At 59.7% G+C, this 20,409-nt stretch overlaps 2 protein-coding genes across 2 annotated transcripts; both read right to left on the reverse strand.

The window, feature by feature from the left end:
• Window positions 1–976: 976 nt before the first annotated feature.
• LOC135317044 (nucleoplasmin-like) lies at window positions 977–2,435 on the reverse strand. The gene is made up of 5 exons (XM_064472585.1): window positions 2,315–2,435; window positions 2,004–2,086; window positions 1,775–1,894; window positions 1,415–1,508; window positions 977–1,050 (listed from the first exon to the last, which is right to left on the reverse strand). Exons 1-5 carry the CDS (start codon window positions 2,373–2,375, stop codon window positions 977–979), a joined length of 432 nt encoding a protein of 143 aa, XP_064328655.1. The 5' UTR covers window positions 2,376–2,435.
• Window positions 2,436–4,295: 1,860 nt separating this feature from the next.
• ADRB3 (adrenoceptor beta 3) lies at window positions 4,296–8,298 on the reverse strand. Its single transcript, XM_064472572.1, has 3 exons — window positions 6,843–8,298; window positions 5,746–5,813; window positions 4,296–5,317 (listed from the first exon to the last, which is right to left on the reverse strand). The coding sequence occupies exons 1-2, from the start codon at window positions 8,135–8,137 to the stop codon at window positions 5,774–5,776; spliced, it is 1,335 nt and encodes a 444-aa protein (XP_064328642.1). The 5' UTR covers window positions 8,138–8,298; the 3' UTR covers window positions 4,296–5,317; window positions 5,746–5,773.
• Window positions 8,299–20,409: the final 12,111 nt, after the last annotated feature.

Here is a 20,409-nt window from a genome sequence, read left to right on the forward strand (position 1 = left end):
TCAGCTCATCTCTGTGGCTTTTTTTTTTATTATAAATGGGGGAAAAAAAAAAAAAAAAAAGACCTATGTGCTCCCTTCCCAGCCCACCCCATCTGCAGATTAGATTCAGGGTTCCTCTTTAAAGTCAACCTCGCTGCCAGCTAATATCATGCATATAATGGATTTGGGCAATTTTTACAATTGGGAGTTTTAATTATATTATTTCAGTGGCTGCTTGTTCTGGGCAGCTTTTGGCTGCGTTTCCTGGGCTGCCATGAAGACGGCAACACAACTTTTGCCTGTTTGGATCAACAGGACGTGGTCAGAGTGATTCCTGCCAGAACAAAAGGACCATTAGAAGGAATCACGCAGGATAATTGGTGCCAGAGCTGCATGGGGGAGACACGAGCACCTCGGCATCAGAACACCGTGTCCTCCCCAAGACGGGGTGGCTGAGCTTATGCAGACACACAAGCCCCGAGTCAAAGCACGGTGCAGCCACGCTGGGGCTGGGGCAGCCCCTGAGCCCCCTGTCCTGGCAGCAGGCAGGGCAGGGCAGCAGCCCACAGCTCCCCAGGGGCTGCTCGCTGGGATCCCCAGCCCCCCCAGACCCACGGGCTAGCACCACGGCCCACAGCATCACAGCAATTGCACATGTGAAATAACTTTTCCCGGGAGGAGGCAGGGAGGTGCCCGAGGCAGCGGGGACAGGACAGCAGGCGAGAACAGGCTGGCACGGGAGCACCAGAGCACAGTCCAGACTAACTCCAGGGTATTTGCATTTTCCCATTGTTATTACAATGAAAGAAAGAGGAAAATAGGGCATTTCTGGGAGCAGAGTAGGAATGGAGAGGGCAGGGAGAGGAGACAAGGGGCGATATCCAAAGCCCGGACAGTTTGTGTCCCCCATTCAAGGATCATCCTGGCGCAGGGCATCCCCACCATCACACCAGCTCCACTCCAAGAGCCGCAAAGTCTTCTCCAAGCTGCAGCTATTCTATGAAGCTCTAGGATCATCCTCATCACCTATGTCTTCCTCTGAGAGCTCTTCCTCATGGGCATCATCTTCCACTGAGAAGAGGAGATGCCGGGCTCCAGTGAGAGGGGTGGCCCTCACCCACTGAGGGGAGGCAAAACCCCCCAGCTGCAAACACAGCCAGCAATCCCAGCCCATGCTGGGAACGGGCACACGGACACCATCCCACCCAGCAGCAGCAAAAGCAGAGCCGAGAGCCGGCACAGACCACCAGATCCATCCCACAAATGCAGACCAGCACTAATCCCCACCACAGACTAGCAATCCCTCCGTCCCTGGGCAGAAGCAGCCCTGCTGAGGGCAACAGCTGCCACTAAAGCCACCACGGGAGCCAGGAGCATCCCCCGTGCAGCCCCCAGCCCACGCACTCGCCCTGGCCCTGCAGCCCAGCGCACTCACGGGTGACGTGTTGCCCACTGAGATAGACCGGTCCAGCTCCACACTTGAGCACAAAGGTGACAGGAGGAACCAGCTCCAGACCTCTGAGGCTGATCTGCGAAGAGCTGGAGCTCAGAGCCACGCCGAGGCCAGCCCAGGTGGGCAGCAGCCCACATTAATCCCTGCAACACTGCCACAGGGCAAGCAACTCCTCTGCACCAGGGAGGGGTTTGCAGGCAGTCAGATGGTCACAGCCAGAGCGGGAAGGAGCCCCCAGCATTGCCCAGAACCTCGACCATGGCTCAGTAGAAACCAGGCCCCCAGGGTGAGGTTATTGCCCCATGGCTGGGGGCTGCACACCAGGCATTTGGCTGCCCTTACCATAGGGAGGACTGAGGTCCGCAGCGCCGCGATGGGCACCGGCTTGTGGTCTCCATAGGTGTTTTTGGAATCAACAGCCACCACGTGCAGCTCGTCCCTGGCCTCAGCCCCCAGGCAGATCTGCAGAGCCAAGCAGAGCCCCCATGGCACAGAGCCTGGCCATCAGCAAGCCCCACTGCTGGGGCACAGGCTCACTCCAATGGGCTCTTCGGCAAATCTCGGATCTCACCGTTCTCAGCAGGACCAGGTGCTCCAAGAAGTCGTTGTCCTCCATCACCACGCAGGTCCGGGTGCCCATGTCCAGCTGGCAGCCTGCAGGGACACAGCATCAACTGTGCACGCAAATGATGCTCCCCCTGTGCAAGCCTCGGGCAAGCCAAAAGCAAAGGGGAGGCTTTGCTGGGTGCACACACCACAAGAAATGGTGAAACACACCCCATGCAAACCCACCCCAGCTCCCCACAGGACACCGCCGCTGTCCCCTCGCTCACTCCTGCCACCAGGTCCCACCAAGCCAGCCCGGGGTGTGCAGCTCCGTACCCCACAGGGCAGCAACGGGCCTCTCTGACAGCAACCTGGAGAAGGGAGAAGAGCTGTTCATCCTCCACAGGGGATCCGACACTGGCAGCGGGAACCAGCTCCTGTGGAACAAACACCAGAGAAAACAGTGTTCAGTTGCTCTGCAGCAGAAACACGACTTAGTAGGGCTGAGAACAAACTATCCAGCCCCAAGAGCCCAGAGCCAGGACAGCAGCACGCAGACAGCTTGCACCAGGACAGTGGCTGGACCAGCCTCCCCTGGGCAGGATAGCATTGCTAAGCGAAGAATAAAACCACCTAGGCACTTATGCATCCCCTGGGGAAAGGAACAGCCAGTTAAAGGCATTTACAGCCAAAGCCAGCTCTAAGAGGACAAGCAGCCTTTCTGCAGCAGGGGAGCTCCGCAAGCAGAGGCAGCTCAGGGCAGTCGGTGCACCTCCTCAGCACAGAGCAAATTCAGCTAATCAGAGCAGCTCAGGGAAGCATTTAATACAGAGAGCACACTTGCAGGCCTCCAAATGCCACATGGGCACCAAGGGCTTTGCCAGCATCAGTATTTAATCCAGCAGCACAGAGCCTAGGGTGTCAGAGGGAGCTGCCCCCTGCCCCACACACAGCAGCAGCCCCAAGGGGCTGCAGGACACATCCCTCCCCACACACTGCCCAGCAACCCTTACCCAGCCAGGGAGAGCAGCACCGAGACAGGCAGGAACACCAACACCTAGTGCCTGCTGCTAATAAAGAAAAGGGGGACCCTCGAGGGAGGTGCAGTTTGGGAATGCAGCGCAGGTGCTTCAGGAGGGCAGGTGGCTCCCCCCAGCTGGCACCAATGCACCCACCACCCCCTCAGCACCACACACCCCCCAGGAGGACCTACAGCAAACCATTAAGCTTGAAGGCAGAAACAGATCTACTTGAACGAGCTTTAGCTTGATTACAGGCAAGGATGCCAGCCCTGTGAGCAGGACACGCAGAGAGCTGGGGTCTCCCATTCCCTGGGACAGCCCCCCTTTCACCCCCTCCCCGGGGCTTCCCTGTGGTTTGGGAAGTTATTCATTAACACGGTGGCTCTTGGGGGGCTAAAGAGCAGCTCCTGGACTGGTGTTGGACTGCATCCCCTTGGCATGTCACTGAGGGTACCCTGGGGACGATGAGGCTGTGGCAGGGCTGGGGGACACGCAGGACCTGTTTGTGCTTGGGGTCAGGTGCAGGGATCAGAGACCAGACCCCCAAGAGCCATCAGAGCCACCAAACTGATGTCTGAAGCTCTAAAATGGAAATGGGCACCTAGAGCTGCATTTTTCTCTTTATTTAGTGATTTCATCCTTGCTGGGTATTAAAACGTGCCAAGGGAGGATCCCAGCAGGGGGGAAACTCAGCACCCCGGTCCCTGGGGCTGCAGCTGGACCCCACAGGTTCCATGTGGGAGCTGGGGCTTCCCCAGTACCGGGAGGTGGCACTGGGCACCTCTGTGCAGGCTCCCGGGGAGGGACAGGATGGCCGGGGCAGCTCGGGGGCCTGCAGGTGCGTGGGGTGCTCCGGGGATCATCCCAGCAGAGGGCTCTCTGCCTCTCCTAAGCAAATATTCACCCTGGTAAAAAAAACTCCTCTTTTATGGTGGGATGGAGGTGCCTACTTTCTGGTGCATTCCCCGGCTGGGGGTGTACAAAGCTCCCTGCAGGGCACAGGGCTGGTGGGTGCTGTGCCTAGCCCTGGGGAGGGACACCCCTGCCTGCTGGGACCCCCGGCAGCGCCTGGCTCTGCCTGCCCTTTCGAGGTGCAGGGAGATGTGACAGGGCTGGGGGCTGGCACTGTGGCACACCTATAGCACAGCTTTTCCCTGCCTGCCCGCTCAGCCGGTCCCTGCCAGCCATACCCCCAGGAGCCTGGGAAGGGGACGTACCCCCGAGCCACGGGCAGCCCCTTGGGAAGGGCACGTGGAAGAAACACCCCTCTGCTCAGCACAGATTCAAAGGCTTCACAGAGTTTCAAAGGTTTATTTCACGCAGAGGGCGGGGGGAGACAAAACAGGACAAAAACTCTACAATCACCGCGACACATTTAAATCATCCCCAAAAGCCGCTGTGCAGCAGCCTAGCGTGGGCACAGCCACAAACACGAGCGCCCGCCTGTGCACGCACCCTGAGCCCTGCTCGCACCGCGGGGTGCGCAGAGGAGCTGGACTGGCCCTGTCCCGCTTCCCACCACGCTGGCAGCCCAAGCTGGTTTTGAAGATAGAGCAAATCACCTCCCTGCCCTCACCCACTGCCCCACGTACCCAGACCAGCGTGCAGGGGCCCTGCGATGAAAACCTCCCTTCTACTCTCCCATCTGACCCCACTGCTGCTCCTCCAGCTTCATCTAAACAACCCCCTGATTCCTGAATGGCAGGGAAACACAGACATCTGCCCCAAATTGAAAGGGAGAAACAGGAGATTTGACAAGAGTATAATTCACATTTTTTGCCCAGTCCCCCCTGCTCAGAGCACCCCTCGCTCCCCTGTGCTTTTCCTTTGCTAAAGGTATCACCGCAGCTCCCAGGATTGCACCCAGCCCTGGGAATGCAGCAGCTGGGGCAGGGATGGAGCGGAGATCCTGGAAAGGGCTTGTGCCTGCAGGAGTCTCTTCTCCCCTTCCTGATGGGCTGTCTGAAACCCAGCCCAGGACGATGGGGTCCTTTGTGAGAGAGCCACTGGCCACTGCATCCCAATGCCAGCTGCACCAAAAAGCACCCCCGGGGAGCTCGTCCCCCATCTGCATGGGGAAAGGCACATCTCCGAGCCTGTGCTGCCTCTTGGTGAGCTGCTTGGGAGCTTTTTCCCAGCTGCCTCCAGCCCTCCAGCACCAACTGCACAGACGAGCCAGCTCCTCAGGCCCTGCTGTGACTGCAAGCGCTCCCGAGGAAGAGCCCCTCTCTTCTCTGGGTCGGTGCCTGCACTGGAGGGTCCTTCCAGCGCCGTGGTCCCCAGCACTGCTCCTCTGTCCCCTTCGCAACACCCCGCCCTGCAAGAAGAGGGTGGGATGTGATGCAGCATCACCCACCGGGCTCAGCCCTTGCAGCTGCGTAGCGCCAGGGACAGGGACCCAAAGCAACTGCCCAAGGGGAGCAGCGTGCGTGGAGAGGGATCTAGGACTGGAGCCGGGCAAAAAGCACCATGCGCAAGGTCTGGAGCTCCAGCAGCCTGTAAGCCAACGCAGCAGGGGCAGCCACCCCGACGGGGGTTAACGCATCCCGGGGCAGGCAGGGAGGTGTCAGCAGATGGCCGGGCTGATGCCAGGCTCACGTGCCCAAAAGCGGGCAGCTGCACGTGGGTTGGCCAAAGGCTGCGCTCCCCCAGGGAAGGCAGCGGCCAAAGCGGACAGAGGAGACGCCGTGAGGGATGATCGCCCCGACCCCACCGCAGGGCTGGCCGAGGGGGAAGCACACTCACTCTCTTCCCGGCTCTCGGCTGCTCCCAGTCAGATGGAAGGACCCGCTGGCGTCTCTCTGCCGGCAAACCTTGAACAGGAGAGCACAGTGTGTGAAGAGCTCAGACATTTCCCACGGTTTACCATCCGTGTTCCTAGGACGGGTGAATCCTTCCTCAAAACACGCGACTCCAGGAAACGCTTTCTGGCACCTCTTTCTGCACATCTCTGCCGACAGCAGCTCTGCCTGCGCTCGCTGGCAGGAACCTCTCCTGCCTTCAGGTGCCAGGAGGAGTTTTGGACCAGAGAAAGCCGGTTAAAATCCACAGTAATCAGAATAATTCAGATTTTGCCATACTAATAAAAAACTCAGGGGGGAAAAGCCCACCCTGCAATTTGCAGGAGGTGTAAATCCATGTAAGGGTGCAGGCAGTGGGCTGGGAGGGCAGAGCCACAGCACAGGCATCCCTGCCAGCCCACTGCCCTGGCACGGGGTGGCTGGCTCCAAGAAGCCCACCTCTGTCCGCAGGGCTGACGGCAGCGAGGGACACAGAGTGATGAAATAAATTCCCTCTGCAGAATTACACTCTGTCAGAGGGCAAAGCGACCCGCAGAGCCCAGGCTGGCAACAGCAGCCCCCTGGCTGCCTCACAGCGGAGGGGCTCCCTGCATTTTCATTCTTTAACAGGAGAAAGTGGGAGCAGGGGGAGAAGGGGGGGAATCACAGGCTTTGGGACACGTTCGTGTTCAGCTTGTTCACTTCCCTATTCACCACCAGCATTTTCTTTACCCAGGAACAGCAGACCCTGTCCTGGAGGGCTGGGGTGTTCCCCAGGAAGGCACAAGGTGGGACTGGGCTGGGACCCCAGTTTTGCAGCCCAGTGGAGGGGCCAGGGTTTTAGGGGAACCTAAAGGCAGAGGGCAGCGGTTCCCAGCCCTGCACCGCTGTGCCTCTCCCATGTACGCCAGGCACTGTCTGCCCTCCAGCTCCAGGGTCTGTCTGCCCTCCGGCTCCATGCTGTGCTGTCAGACCACGGCCCTGCCATCAACATCCCCCCTGATCGCACCCCAAAGGGCTGGTCCCCCAGAGCCCCCCGAGCAAGCACCTGCGGGTACCTACTCATCAAGCTGCGAGCACAGTGTGGTCTGGGTGCCCTGCGGCCGGGACTCGCCATGGGGCCGCTGCCGGTGGCCGTTGCCCTGGGACAGGCTGGTCTCCTCTGTCCGGCTGCTGCAGTGGTTGCTGCTGCCGCCGCCCCGAGCCTCGCCGTCATCCCCAGGGTGCCCAGGGGATGCCACCTTGCTGTCCTCCGAGGGGCCCCCCCGGGGGCTGAAGGCACAGGGGCAGTGCTGCAGGTCCTGTGAGACAGCGTGGAGCCGGCGGTCAGCACGGCGCGGGCAGCACAGCAGCTTGCGGAAGGCACTCCTGAAGTCAGGGCTGCGGCAGTAGATGATGGGGTTGAAGGCTGAGTTGACGTAGCCCAGCCAATTGAGGAAGAGAAAGAGCTGATCTGGCACCAGCGGCCGGCAGAAGACCTTGATGATGTTGGCCACAAAGAAGGGCAACCAGCAGAGCGTGAAGGTGCCCATGATGATGCCCAGGGTCTTAAGTGCCTTGTGCTCCTTGATGGCCAGCAGACGGGAGGGCCGCCTCCGCCGGCTGCTCCTGGAGCTGGGGCTGGGGGGCTCCTGCAGAAACCTCACCTTGTCCTTGCCAATGAGCTGGACGTGCCGCGTGGCCACAGCGAAGACGCGGACGTAGACGAAGATCATGACGAGCAGGGGCACGTAGAAGGAGATGGTGGAAGAGATGATGGCGTAGGTCATGTTGGTGACAAAGTCACAGCAGCGTGGGTCATTGTAGCAGCGCACCGCCTGCTCATCCGCCCCGTCCCGCCACCAGTGGTTCATGATGGGCAGGAAGGAGATGAAGGCAGAGATGGCCCACACCAGGCACACCACGGCCCACGCCCTGCCCTTGGTCACTAGCGCCTCGTACTGCAGAGGTGATGTGATGGCGAGGTAGCGATCCACAGCGATTGCGCACAGCGTCTCGATGCTGGCTGTGACACACAGCACGTCCAGCGACGTCCACAGCTCACACACCATCGTGCCGTAGGGCCAGTGGCCGCTCAGCAGGATGGTGGCCCCCGGCGGCACCACCAGCAAGCCCATGACGAGGTCGGCGCAAGCCAGCGAGGTGATGAAGACGTTGGTCATGGTCTGCAGCCGCGGCGTCTTGGCGATGGCCACGATCACCAGCAAGTTGCCAGCCACGATGACCACCACGGTGAGGGTCAGGGCGGCCCCCATCGCCCACTGCCGGCTCAGGCTGGTGGTCCCGCTGCAGTTGCTGCCGCTGCCCAGCGCTGCCGCCCCCCAAGCGCTGCCGTTGCCTGCGGGCAGGGGAGTCATCTCGGCCGGGCTTGGGGGGGGACGACCCGGGTCCTGCACCCCCGACGTGCGCTGCCCGCGGCCGCCGGAGCCGGGAGCAGCCGCCGGAGCCCGGAGCAGCCGCCGGAGCCCGGAGCAGCCCTCGGGGCGGACCGGCGGGGCTGCAGCGGGGCCGGGCTCCCCTCCGCGCCGCTCCCCGGGCCGCTGCTGGGAGGAGGAGCCTTTAAAGGCGGGGGGCGGCCCCGGGCTGCCCCGCTCCGGAGATCAATGAAAGAAGAGCGGGCTGCGGCACCGCCTCCCCCGCGGCCGGGCACCCCCCGGCCCGCCCCGCTCCCCCCGGCATCCCCAGGGTGCGCCCATCACCGTGCGTCCCTGTCCCACGCCATCCGTCCTTCTTGCGCTCCGTGCACACACCAGCCCCTCACCGTGCGCCCCGGTCCTTCTCTGTGCACCCCTCACCGTGTGCTCCGGTCCTTCTTCACACACCTCAGCATCTCGCCCTGCACCCCTTGCTCTAAGCCCCTTACCACCGTGCACCCGGGACTTTGCTACGTGCCCCCCTCCATACACCCCTCACCGTGCTCTGGCTCTCCCTGGGCAGGACAGGCTGTCCCTGGTGGGGACAATGACACCCCTGTCCCCCCAGCACGAGCAGAAGGATGGCAAGGTGACAGCCCCACTCCCAAAGATGACACTCAGTGCACCACAGTGTCACTATTTAAATTCTGCATTTATTACCCAGATCCCCTTCTCAGCTGATGGAGGAGAGCGGGCAGACCTTTGCTGCTCCCCCTCCCACTTTTGGGTGGGTGCTGGTGTTTCAGAGACCCGCACCCGTGCTGCCTTCTCCACTCAGACTGGAAGGCACTGGGCTGCTCCAGACCCCTGGCCCCGCCGCTGCGCCCAGCTCCGCTCCTCCTGAAGGCCCCTGGGCAGACTCCAGGGCGGGTAATTTTTTCACTATCAGCTATTTATACAAATACTGGAACTTCTAAGAGAGGCACTCTCCAAATATGGCATTTTGAAGTTTCAGCCAAATGGGGGAATGTTGACAAAGAAGAAAAAAAATATGTGTAAAAAATTATCCAGTTGGCATTTCTTCCCATTCATGAGCTAGCAAAACATAGCCCCATTTTACAAGCTTTATCTTTACAAGACTGTTTTGGTTTCTCAAAGCAATCTGATGTGGGTTTGATGCAACCCCTTTTAGGTCCCAGCTCTGGCATTAATTGCTGGCTTGGACCGAGCCCTGGACTTGCTATTTACAGGGCGATTTGTCTCTCCACTGGAACGGTGCATGGCACAAACAAGATGTGTGCGGGAAAAGTCATCGTCTTTTCATCATGGCTGCACATGAAACTCCAGCGTGCATGGGCACACGGAGCTGCAGCCGGGTTTTGCGTCTGAAAAATAAAGCGAGAGCATCTGTGGGAATGCCCATGGATAACAAGGGTGTTGGGCTTGGCTCCATGGAGCCGGCAGAAGCTGGGTACAGGGTAGGATGCCCAGCTCTGCTCTCAGCTCTGCCACCCACCACCCTGCTGGGTGACCAGGGGCTGGCGGCTTCCCATCCTCACCTCCGCTTCCCCGGCAGCCCTGGCTGCCCAGTGTGCGCCCACCTGGCTGGGCTGTGCGCTGGCTCCTGGGTACCGAAAGGGTTGCGGGACTCAGCCCCGGCGGTTTTACAGCATATTCTCCCACTGATGGTCCTTCATGGCATGTTCAGACCATCTCCACACTACCATGCCCTGGAGGGGAGTGCTCCTACCATGTTAAAAGTGAGTAACATACCAACACCACTGCCCTGGTGGGACAAACAGCCAGGCTTTCTTGAGGTGCTGAAGCAGGCACCCGAAACACCACTTCTGATGTCTTCCCTCCGGCACTTAAATGACACTTTTCCTCCCACTCCCAGACAGGATTGCTCGTTGTCCTCCCTTCCCAGGGAGCTGACTTCACTGGGGAGAGGAAGGGAGGGTCCTGGGCATTTCATCAAGGCAGGGGAAGTAACGTGGGTCAGCATCTTTGTCCCAGTTTTACAGCTGGAAAAGCTGAAGCACAGAGATGCTGGGTCTTGCACAGCCCTGACCCTCATCCCTGCTGCTCTAGAGCCCTGACCCCAAACCCCCACAGTGCTGGAGACCCCAGATGCACCCTGCAGCCCAGGGCTGAGGCGCCAGGGGAAGCATCCTCTCCCTTGCCTGTCCCTGCCATGGGCCAGAAACAGTGGCCTGGCTCCCTACCTGCGCAGCCACCAGTAGCCACTGCTGCCATGGGCAGAGGGAGGCCGAGCCAGCCCCGGAGAGACCCGACAGAGAAGTGCTGGCCAGCGGGTCAAGTGGCTGTTTAGAAAACTCTGGGAAAATATGTTTATGCCATGGATCAGAGCAGCTTCTTTGGCTGTTGCTACAGAATAAACAATGGGTATTTAAAAATACTTCTTTGTACAGAGAGAGAGCCCCAGGATGGATTAGGGAAGATCCCTGCTTGGAGAGAGCTGGGATGCAGGGAATGAGCTGCGCAGCTTTCCTTGCACATGGAGCTTCTGGTACCCGTGGATGTGTTTTGAGAGAGGAAACAGATGCCTGAGCTGGTCCCAGACAATGCGAGGGGCACAGGGTCTGCCTGGTCATGGCATTAGAGGGGTGAGACAGCTCAAATAGCAGCTATGGAGCCCTTTGCAGAGGGTGTTCGACAGCTCCTCGAGGATGCCTCATCATGGGGCAATTTCACCTGCAAATGGATCCTAGCACCAGAGCAAGATGTCTGCAAGGTCCTGGATTCCTCTGAAGGTGGTGCTGAGGGCAAGGGGCTGCATACCAGCCAGCAGCATCAGGCTTCCCCATGCCCACTGATGCCCTGGCAGCGAGCAGGAGCCACCCCTTAGAGCAGGGGAGGATGGAGCAGGGGCTTCCTCCACGCCAGTGTTTCTCCTGCAAGGAGCTCAAATACCCTTTCATAGATTCTGGGGGAAACAACTTGGGATCATTCAGAGATGCTGGGCACAAGCCCACCTTTCTCCAGCTGGTGCACCAGCGTAGCCCCCCATGCAGGGCCAGGGGCACCTGCTTTGGCCAGCCCTGGCATCCTGAGCCTGTGTCAGCTGTAAATCACCCTCCCTGATCCTAAACAAAGTTTTTGCATGCTGTCCCTCCTGTTTAAGTGGATATACAGCCTCTGCACTGTTTAATCCCTGTCCCACAGCCTTATCCACCCCAACCAGGCTGCATGCACACCACATCCTAATTAAGTGTTTCAGGTTCACACATACAGCTCTGGTTCTACTAATCCCCCTCACCCAGGGTGTAGGTGAGGCACGATCCCAGACATGTAAAGCAGATAAACCAGCACCTGGCATTTAGCAGATAGAGGGGAGCTTGCGACGGCTGCAGGAGCTTGGCAGACACAAGCTCTGGCTCCAGCCCACTTAGGGGAAAGGCAATGCACCCCAAGGGGCAACGAGCTGGTGTCGGTCGAAGGGTCAGTGCGGCAGCCTGCCTTGGGGCTGCAAAGCGAGCCGGAGATGCGGCGGAGCTGACCGTGTCACCAGCAAACTGGAGAGCCAGACCTTGTCCAAAGCAGGGGTACCCCAGCATGCCTGTGCAGATATGCATGGGATGAGGCTGGCCGAGGGAGGACAGTCCATTTCCATCTGCCCAAGAGATGAATCCAGCCCGGGCAAGTGGAGCTTGAGCCTGTGCACAGGCAGCTGGCGGGGAGAAGGCTACCAGCTATCAGATCCCTGCCCAAGCTCCCATGACCTGCCACCTCAGGTATTAAGCACAGTTTTAATCCTCTGTCTCTCAAGTTCAATTCATAATTGCATCTGTGAGCTCACTAAAGCTGGCTGGGCCCAAAGATGGCAGGCAGGCAGGCAGCGAAGAAGGTCTGAGACTCAATGGGAGGAGAAGAGAGAACGGGCAGCAACAGGCAAGCGCCAGCTTTGCCTCCCAGCATCATTAAACGCAGCACATTCAGACTCTGCCAAGGCTGAGCCAGGCTGATGCCACAGTAGGATAAAACAAAAGCTTTTTATAGCTGGGAACTCTTGGTCCCTCTCTCCCCTGGCACACTGTTTGCATACTCACCATTACAGAACAAGCGATAAAAACCAGCACACAGCAGGAGCCACAGCGGCGTTGCTGCTCGCTGCCATCGCCGCATCAGGCACGCTGACGGCAGGGATGTGGGCATCCCCCTCTGCCTGGGGCCTCACTGCTCTCCCCTTTTGCCAGCCTTCCTCAGTTTCCCCATTGCAGCAGAGGGTCAGGAAGCAAACCCAGCACAGCAAGTGATTGTACTGAAAGCGCCAACAGAGCATTTCAAGGTTTTTGCCTGTCCATCCCCAGCCCTCCCTGGAGCATGGGTGCAGGGAGCGGGGCAGGGGAGAGGCACTACTGCACCCAGAGAGATGTAGTTCAGCTTTGCACCAGAAAGAGTCTGTGCCAGAGTCCCTCTTGAGCCAGGCTTATGTTGCAAAGCATTGCCCATCCATGGAATTCAGAGCCAGAGCTGTGCTGGCGCAAGTCCCCAGCCCAGAGCAAAGGGCAAGGGCAGCCAGAGAAGTTCACCACCACAGCCCTAGGAGAGCCACGAGCCCCAGCACCTCTGGATGGGTACCTCACCCCAACAGCCTTATCAGTACTCATTGCCCCACCATGCTTCAAATAAAGTTTTCCAAGAAACCACACGTACTTTATGCCCCAGCCCAGCCAGGGCAACCTGAGCAGCCACCAAAGCCCTCAAGAGCTTCAAAATGAGATTTTCTTGTGCAAACTCTCTGGGGGGAGCACCCAGGCAGGTATAAGGCAGCAGTCTCAGGCTCTGCAGGCAGGAGTCTCACTGCTGAGAGCTGCCAATCCACATCATATAAACCCTGCCAGCCCAGGACCCCACAGCATCCCCAGCTGCACAAGGGCTCTGAGCAAGCCCTGCCCAGAGACCCCATAAACCCCACCAGCCCCTGCAAGGCTGCCTGCCATAGTGCTGGCTGCCACCAGGGTCCCACCACCTCCCCAGACTCTTTTATTCCTCCCTCCCTAATCCCTAAATGCCTCCCAGGGTGGAGGGGGCTGCATCCCAGTCTAGCATTGACCCCCTCTTGCTGGGTGGCCTGGCATAGCCCAACACCCTGCCCACCCACCCAGGGCCCCAGGTGACACCTGGGGCTGGCACGGGAGGACGGTGAGGACCCTGTGATGCTCTACCCTCTGCCTAAGCAAGAGCTGCTCAGGGAGCATCGTTTTACCCCAGATCCCCTTGTCTGCCCGGTGCGGTGCGGGGAAGGAGCCCGGGGTTTGGCAGGGTGGGCACAGGGCCAGGTCAGGCACTGGGCTTTTGGCAGTGGGTCCTGTTCTGCCTTTAATGTCTGCAGCGGTAATTAGTCTGGGGCTCTCCACACTGAGACTTTAGGAATAGTTTCCATATCAGATTCACGAATCTTGCTTTGAAGTTGTTTGGGATTATCTGTCATCATGTTTCCTTGTCAGCACATAAACACACTGTGATGAAGCTTTAACCCGCTGGGTACTGCCTGTCCTGGGAAGGCTGGAGGAAGCTGTACATAAACTCTCAGCTCTATATAAACTCTCCTCCCCCAGTAAATGCAAGTGCAGCTCTGGGAGCCGTAGCATCATGTCAGCTGGGGATCAGGCACAGGCAGCGTCAGGAAGGGAAAAATTCTCTGTGTCAGAACAATAAATAATAAAAATGTGCTGTTTCACTGACTCTTATGCAAGCTGCTGGTTTTAGAGTTTGGGTTAGTCAAGACATGCTCAGAACCCCACCGTACTTGCACAGGGCAGCATATATATCACCTTTATGGGGATTTAAGCAGGGTTTGTGCTCTGCATCTGGGCAGCGTATACCCATCACACGTCTCGTAGCTCCTTTGACCTGGCTGCCACCCTAGCGCAGCCGCCCCGGCAGCCCGCGGCAGAGCACGGCGGGTAATCCTGGTCCCCTGGCCGGCACAGGAGCCCCGGCACCACCATCCCAGCTCAGGGCAAGCCCTGCTTCCCGCAGTGGCGGGGACGGGAGCATCCCGCGGGCTCTGAGCTCCTGCGTATTTGGGAAGGCGAGTGGCCATCTCACACGCTCACATCCTGTTTTCCAAGCGAAGCTCCTGGGAGCAAATGCATCGATAATGATGAAAGAGGCAGAGTGTACCCTGGGTACCAAGAAGGTCAAAGCCTGCTGCTGGCTGCCTGCGCAGGCAGGGCTGAGGTCACTTAAATTGCTGTTTATTAGCCTGTTCCCACAGTGTTTTGCCCTACAAACACACAGCTTTGGCCGAGGGAGCCGTGGTGCCCTCCGGAGTGAAGGATGGGGCTGGGCAGGGCTGGTGGGATCCCTTCTCTTCACCTGGGGGACACCAGGGTGGCTTTGTGGGGACAGAAGGGGCTGGAGGGGTGGGAAACCTGGCACGGTGAATGCAGCCTGTTACCCCCCGTGGTGGTGAGCAGCATCCCTTCCCACGGGAGTGGAGATGGAGGCATGGATCTCACTGCTTGGGCCGACCTGCCCTGTCCAGAGCAGGCAGCCCCGAGGCCAGGCACTGCTGTTTGCCACCCTGTGGCTGCTGCTCTTCCCGAGGCTATGGCAGTGTTGTGAGAATTAGGGAAAGGGGCACTGAGATCCTGAAACCCAGCCAGTGTCAAAGGCTACACTAAAGCAATCTCAGGTCCTTCTCCTGCTCCCCAAATCCCTGTGCAATTATGTTTTCAGATTAAAAAAAAAAAAATCATAATAAAGCTGTTTTCTTTCCCATGTTGCTGCGGGGAGGCCCTGCAGCAGCAGCGTGAGCAATGCCTGCAGGCAAGTTATTCCCTGTTTCTGACATTTTGAACACACCTCACAGCAGGGTTTCATTTTTGGCATTTCCCATCTCCCCCTGGCCACAGGTACCCAGAGATGTGAGAGCCCTCGTGCTGCTGCCAGAACCTGCAAAGGTTTTACAGATTTTTTCACGAGTCCTTCTCCATCGTTCCTGGTTTTCCTGCGGCTATTGCTAAAGAAAAATGGGGTGGGGAGGAAGGAGGGAGAAGTTTGCAGTAACATTGGTACGGATGTCACAAAAAGCGTGGAAACTGTCGTGAAAAATGTCAGCAACAAAAATAACATCTGAGAGCAGCTGTGCTTTCAGGCAGAGGTTTCCAAGGAAGAGAGGAGTATCCCAACGGTGGTTTTCCCTGGCTCTGCCCCCAGCCATGGGGCAGCAGGGTCAGCCCCACTTTGGGGAGAAAAGGCTGTTTTGGGCGAAGCTGGGCAGGGATGGGGGCACAGGTCCCGCTTGTGAGCGTCAGTAGCCCCATGCGGGGCCGCCTGCCAGCCCGGCCACGGCCACAGGACACCAGCCAAACCGCCACGTGCCGCATCGTGTCAGACCCCCGGTGCTGCCGGCAGCGGCATCCCCCTGCCCCTCCTCTGCCCCCATCCCTGCCCCGGGCACCGTCTGCTGCAGCTCCAGATTGCACCCCCACCACCTAACCACATCCCCGCTTCCCAGTGCCCCAGTCCCCTCCAGGGCCTGACCCTGCACCCGCTGCACCCGTGCAAGGGCTCTCCCCTGCTTGTGCAGCCCCCGGGCTGTGTTTGCTTCCAGCCCGCGGTGCCGTTTGCAGGGTGGGAAAACAACAACAACAAGGAGGAGGAGGAGGAGGAGGTCAGGCGCTTCCCCTCCAGCTCGGGCCCTGGGCTCCGTCGTGGCTCCCATGCCATGGCGGCTATTTTTAACCTGTGCATTCCTCTTGCCTTCCTGACATTTCTCAGAAACCTCCTTCTTGAGGGAAGCAAATGGGGAAAAGGTTCCTCCTCGCTCCCAGCGCTGCACCCTGGAGCTCGGGTCCGGGCGCTGGGAGAAGCAGCTGCCCCAGTGCCCTGTCCCCTTGCCCAGCCCACCAGGACAGGGACCCCCAGGGCTGCAAGGGGCTCCCAGTCCCTCAGCCCTGACAGGTGAAACTCCCTCCCCCAGACTGGGAGCTGAGCAAGATTTCACAGCTCCGGTTGCCCTTGTTGCTGCCCAGAGCCATCTTTCACAGCCCGGCTCCCTCCCAGCCCAGCTCCAGCACCCACAGCGCCTTCAGCCCGGCTGTTTCTCTTGGCATGCCACGCAGGCGCGTGTTTCCATCGGTACACAGTTCACGTCACACTCAGAGCTCAGCTTTTACGCTTATGCAATAAGCACTGCAAGCAGCTTGTTGTTCAGTGACTCCTGGGTGCCTTTGGTGGGGAGAGACGAGAATATGAATGGGGAGGTCCCACGGCTGCAGCCAAAGCAACAGAGAGGTAGGAGTGAGGAGGAGGAGGAGGAGGAAGAAGAGGCAGAGGCTGAGCTGGTTTCCAAACCCTGACTTTCAGGGGAAGCAGAGCCCACGCTGGTAGCTCAGCCTCACCACCTGCAGCAGACCTGCCTGAGCATCCCAGTTCACACGGGATCTGAAACAGCCGCGGGGCAGCCGGGCTGCCGAGGGCAGGTTACTCTCAGTGTAGGCAGGGAACGAAAACCTTTCCCCGTCCTGGGCATTTCTGTGGTTGCGAAGGGCAGCGGTGCCTTGCCCGGGCAGGGCAGGGTGTTGTAAGAGTGGAGAGCCTGCCAGCAGGAACTGCTGGGCTGCCGGAGGGACTGAGCCCCTCCGAGGTCGGGAAAGATCCGATGAATATTTTTTTCCTGGCTGGCACATGGGTCTTTTGGCTCCCAGAATTGACTTGAAGTGACATGAATGAGGGCAACGAGGGGACTTTGGGTGCTGGGACCCCACGCCGGGGTGGCTGCGCAGGGAGCTGTGCAGCCGTGCCCAACCATGCTACTTCTCGCCTGCTTCTGCCCTGGGGAAGAGCCCAGCAGCCACACCGAAGGGCAGGAGAAATGCTCATGAATGCTTGCTGATCCAGGCCAGCTTCCAGCCCCATCTACGGAGCCAGCTGGAGCCGGCCGGCACGTGAGGGCAGGGGCAAACGCAGCTGGTGGCACGTGGCAGAGGGATGACGGGTGCCCTGCAAAGGGCGTGGATGTGGATCCCAATCCACAGATGATCCCAGCTCCCGTGAGCCTGACTCGGTGCCATTTGCTCTCCCTGATCCATTTCCCCACCCCCCACCCCCACAGTCATTTCTGCCAGGCTTTCCCCCCACAAGCAGCCCGACACCCCCAGCCCCTGGCGCAGGAGAGCCCCTGCAACCCCTCAGTCTGGGGCAGAGCTTGGTGCGGGTGCGAGCAGAGCCGCGGCTTGTGCGAGACGCTGGTGGCAAGCGTGTGCCAGCCTGCAGGGATGTCCCTGCCTCTGCCACATTTCCTTTGCAAGAGCGTGAACCAAACGGCACGTCCCCGGGGTTGCACTTTGGGTGCTGAGCACCCCCGGCCAGTCCCAGCCCTGACCCACCCCAGGGGACAGGGACACTGGGAGCCACACTCCGACCCAGCCCTGGCAAGGGTTTTCCTCCCCAAGGGCTGCGGGCAGGGCGGAGGTGCGCTTCCCACGGGCAGGATGGGCTTGTTTACTGGGGGCAACTTTTATCTGCACAAACAGCCCTTGGGCGGGCAAAGTGGATATGGGTTTGTCGTTATCTCTGCCGGCAATCAGAGGGGAATGTAAACACGGATGGGGTGGAAATGCCGTGGCACAGGGACATCCTTGCCGGGGGGTCGCCACGACAGGCAGCAGCACCCAGGGACCCACCATCACCCCGTCCTGCATGGGGCTGGAGCTGGGTTGCCCAGCCATGGGAGAGCCGGGGTGCAGCGTTGGGCTGGAGACAAGCCGTCCCGCAGGGGATCCATGCAGACGGGGAGATGATGGATGGGGCGAGACGAAAGCCGCCAGTCCCTGCTGCCCACCATGCAGAAGTTTACCCTCCCCTCAGTTTATTTTCTTCCTGTCTGCAGCAAACCCTCCTGTAATCAGCAGCCCAGTTAGTATTGGTGGAAGTGCCAGCGGCGATAGCCAGGGATGGGCAGGAACTGCCCCTCGCTGCCCGTCCCCAGAGGCTGCTCTCACGCCAGGGGCTGCGGGGCAGCAGAGAAGGGGGCTGTTCCTCACAGCAGCCCCCGGCTGTCGTGCATGCAGTGCAAACTTCAGTATTTCATGACTTATAAGATGTGTTTCGCAGGAGACAAATTTCCCTACCCGGGAGCCTGCTAAGGGGGCAAGTGTTTTACAAAAAGCCAGCCCTGCTCAGCTAAGAGTGATTTAAACCAGGCCAGTAGCAAAGACACTGCAATTGTTGATGAGCGGGTGAAGGGACGGACACCTGTGAGAAGCACTTCTGCTCCCGGTTTAGAAGGCAATAGTGCGATAACCCAATATCGTGTGAGGATGATGAAGGGCTTTCCAGCCCTCTTAGCTGCTCAGGGAAAGGGCAGGTAAAATGCCCTAGAGATGAACATACCGTAACCCGCAGGTGCTGGTAGCGTGGGCAGGCAAGCACCGGGGCCTGATGCCTCTTCCCTGCCAGCGGGCGCAGGGCGGGCAGCACCAGGGCAGCAGATCTGGCAGCTGGGGGCATCTCATGACCTCCCTGTCCAGGAGCATCCCTGGTCCCTCACGTGCTGCCAGGAGCACCTAGCTCCAGCAGGTGAGGGCACAGTGATGCTGTGGCAGGGCTGGGGTCCCCACATCCCCCTTAATTTCTTTTCTTGATGGTTGTTGGTGCCGTTCATGCACACAGAACTGCAGAGAAAATGCAGGATGTCCCAGCGACAGACGGCACAGTTGTCCTGTCCCCCCCAGAGACAGCACTGATTTATTGCCAGGGGCTGGTTGTTCCCCGGCCCTGGGTCCAGGTGTTTTCCCCTTTCTTTCTTCTTGCTTTTTTTATAAATCTCCAGCCGGTGTGGGAAATGGGAGACAGAGATGGATGAGGAGGAAAGGCTATTGTTAGGGCTCTGGGCTGTGCATCCCGGACCAGCTCGCTCGGTGCCAGCTGGTTTCTGGGGAGGTCTCTCCAGTGGGGGAGATCATATCAGCAGAGTCCAGGAAGGACGTCGCTGGCAGCCCAAGAGAGCAGAGTGTTCTCCACGATGGGCTGGATCTCTGCAGGGCTCAGCAAAGGCAGCAAGAGCAAGCATCTGCATCCTCAGTCCAGGATGGGGACTGGCCATCTTAGAATCATAGAAATATTTAGGTTGGAAAGACCTTTAAGATCATCAAGTCCAACCGTCAGCCCTGACCCTGGGGTCCCCCAAGTGCTGAGGACAGGCACCCCGAAGAAGCAGGGGCTTGTGGCCTCCTGCTCCACCTCAGCCAGGATGTGCCCTTAAACCCTGACCTCCTCCCGGCTCCTTGACCCCGTAATGGTCCATTCTCTGGGAGGAGGAGGAGGAGGAAATGGCAGTGGACCTTGTTATTTGGTGGCGGGATGCCTCGCTGGGTTGGGGGTCACTGCTGATGTCATGCAGCACGGCCGGATATGTTATTTTCCTGCCCCAGTGCTCGGTAATCGATTCAGCAGCTGGCACAGGGCGAGGGCTGCCTGCCTGGCACTGCAGCCTGCCTGGGGTCCCAGGGGTCCTCGGGGGGCACCTCAGCCTGCCCAGCGTCCTGGGGGTCCCTGGGGAGCGGACCCCTCGCAGTGACCCTCTCCATCCCCCAGCCTGGCAGGAGACCACTGCGCTGACCACAAAAATGCTGCCCTGGAGAAAGGGCTTGGAGCCCCCCATGGACCCCCAGCGCCCCAGGGCTGGACCATGGCTCCACCGGGATGAGGTGTCATCCCCCAGGGATGGGGTGGTGGTCAGGGGGCCGTGGGAGCTGCTCAGCCCTGGCTGGCCAGGGTTGGCCGAGCCAAGCGTGGGTCAAAGCAGGCAGGGAAGGAGAAGAAGGGCAGCGAGGTGCTGCCGGTTTGGCCGTGCCCAGCTGCAGGCCCTGGGCCAGGGTCTGGCACAGCGTGCGGCAGCCGAGCTCCATCTGTTGGAGCCAGGGTGATGGCGGGGTTTGGGCAGGGCAGGGGCCGGCTGCGTCCCACCACCACCTGGGCCAGGAGAGCAGCCCAAGCCCCTTCCAGGGACCGTCATCACCACAGCCCCGGCAACCCTACGGTTTTCCAATGTGGGCAAAACTTGGCCAAAACGATGCTCGCCTCCACGCTGGCTCCCTGCTTCCCTGCCATCGGCAGATGTCAGCATCGGGCCGGTGTCGCTGTGGGGGTCAGCAGAGCCCTGCGGTCGCTGCTGGGGGAGCAAGGAAGGGCTGCAGGGCTTCGCCAGCGGGTACCGCAGCTCGCAATAGGAGAACAGGGGGCAGAGGTAGGGTCAGGCCCTTGGCTTACAAACAGTGCGGGGATAGCGCTGCGATAGT

The sequence above is a fragment of the Phalacrocorax carbo genome, chromosome 24, assembly GCF_963921805.1.
Source record: "Phalacrocorax carbo chromosome 24, bPhaCar2.1, whole genome shotgun sequence".
Lineage (NCBI taxonomy): Eukaryota > Metazoa > Chordata > Aves > Suliformes > Phalacrocoracidae > Phalacrocorax > Phalacrocorax carbo.

What these genes read in the sequence shown, in the direction of transcription:
- ADRB3 (XM_064472572.1), bottom strand. Translation starts at nt 8,137, where the DNA reads ATGACTCCCCTGCCCGCAGGCAACGGCAGCGCTTGGGGGGCGGCAGCG. An exon ending in CTGTGCTCGCAGCTTGATGA is followed by an intron (nt 5,814 to 6,842) that starts GTAGGTACCCGC and finishes CTCCTGTTCAAG; the next exon opens with GTTTGCCGGCAGAGAGACGC.
- LOC135317044 (XM_064472585.1), bottom strand. Translation starts at nt 2,375, where the DNA reads ATGAACAGCTCTTCTCCCTTCTCCAGGTTGCTGTCAGAGAGGCCCGTT. An exon ending in GCCCGTTGCTGCCCTGTGGG is followed by an intron (nt 2,087 to 2,314) that starts GTACGGAGCTGC and finishes GTGTCCCTGCAG; the next exon opens with GCTGCCAGCTGGACATGGGC. An exon ending in ACCTGGTCCTGCTGAGAACG is followed by an intron (nt 1,895 to 2,003) that starts GTGAGATCCGAG and finishes TTGGCTCTGCAG; the next exon opens with ATCTGCCTGGGGGCTGAGGC.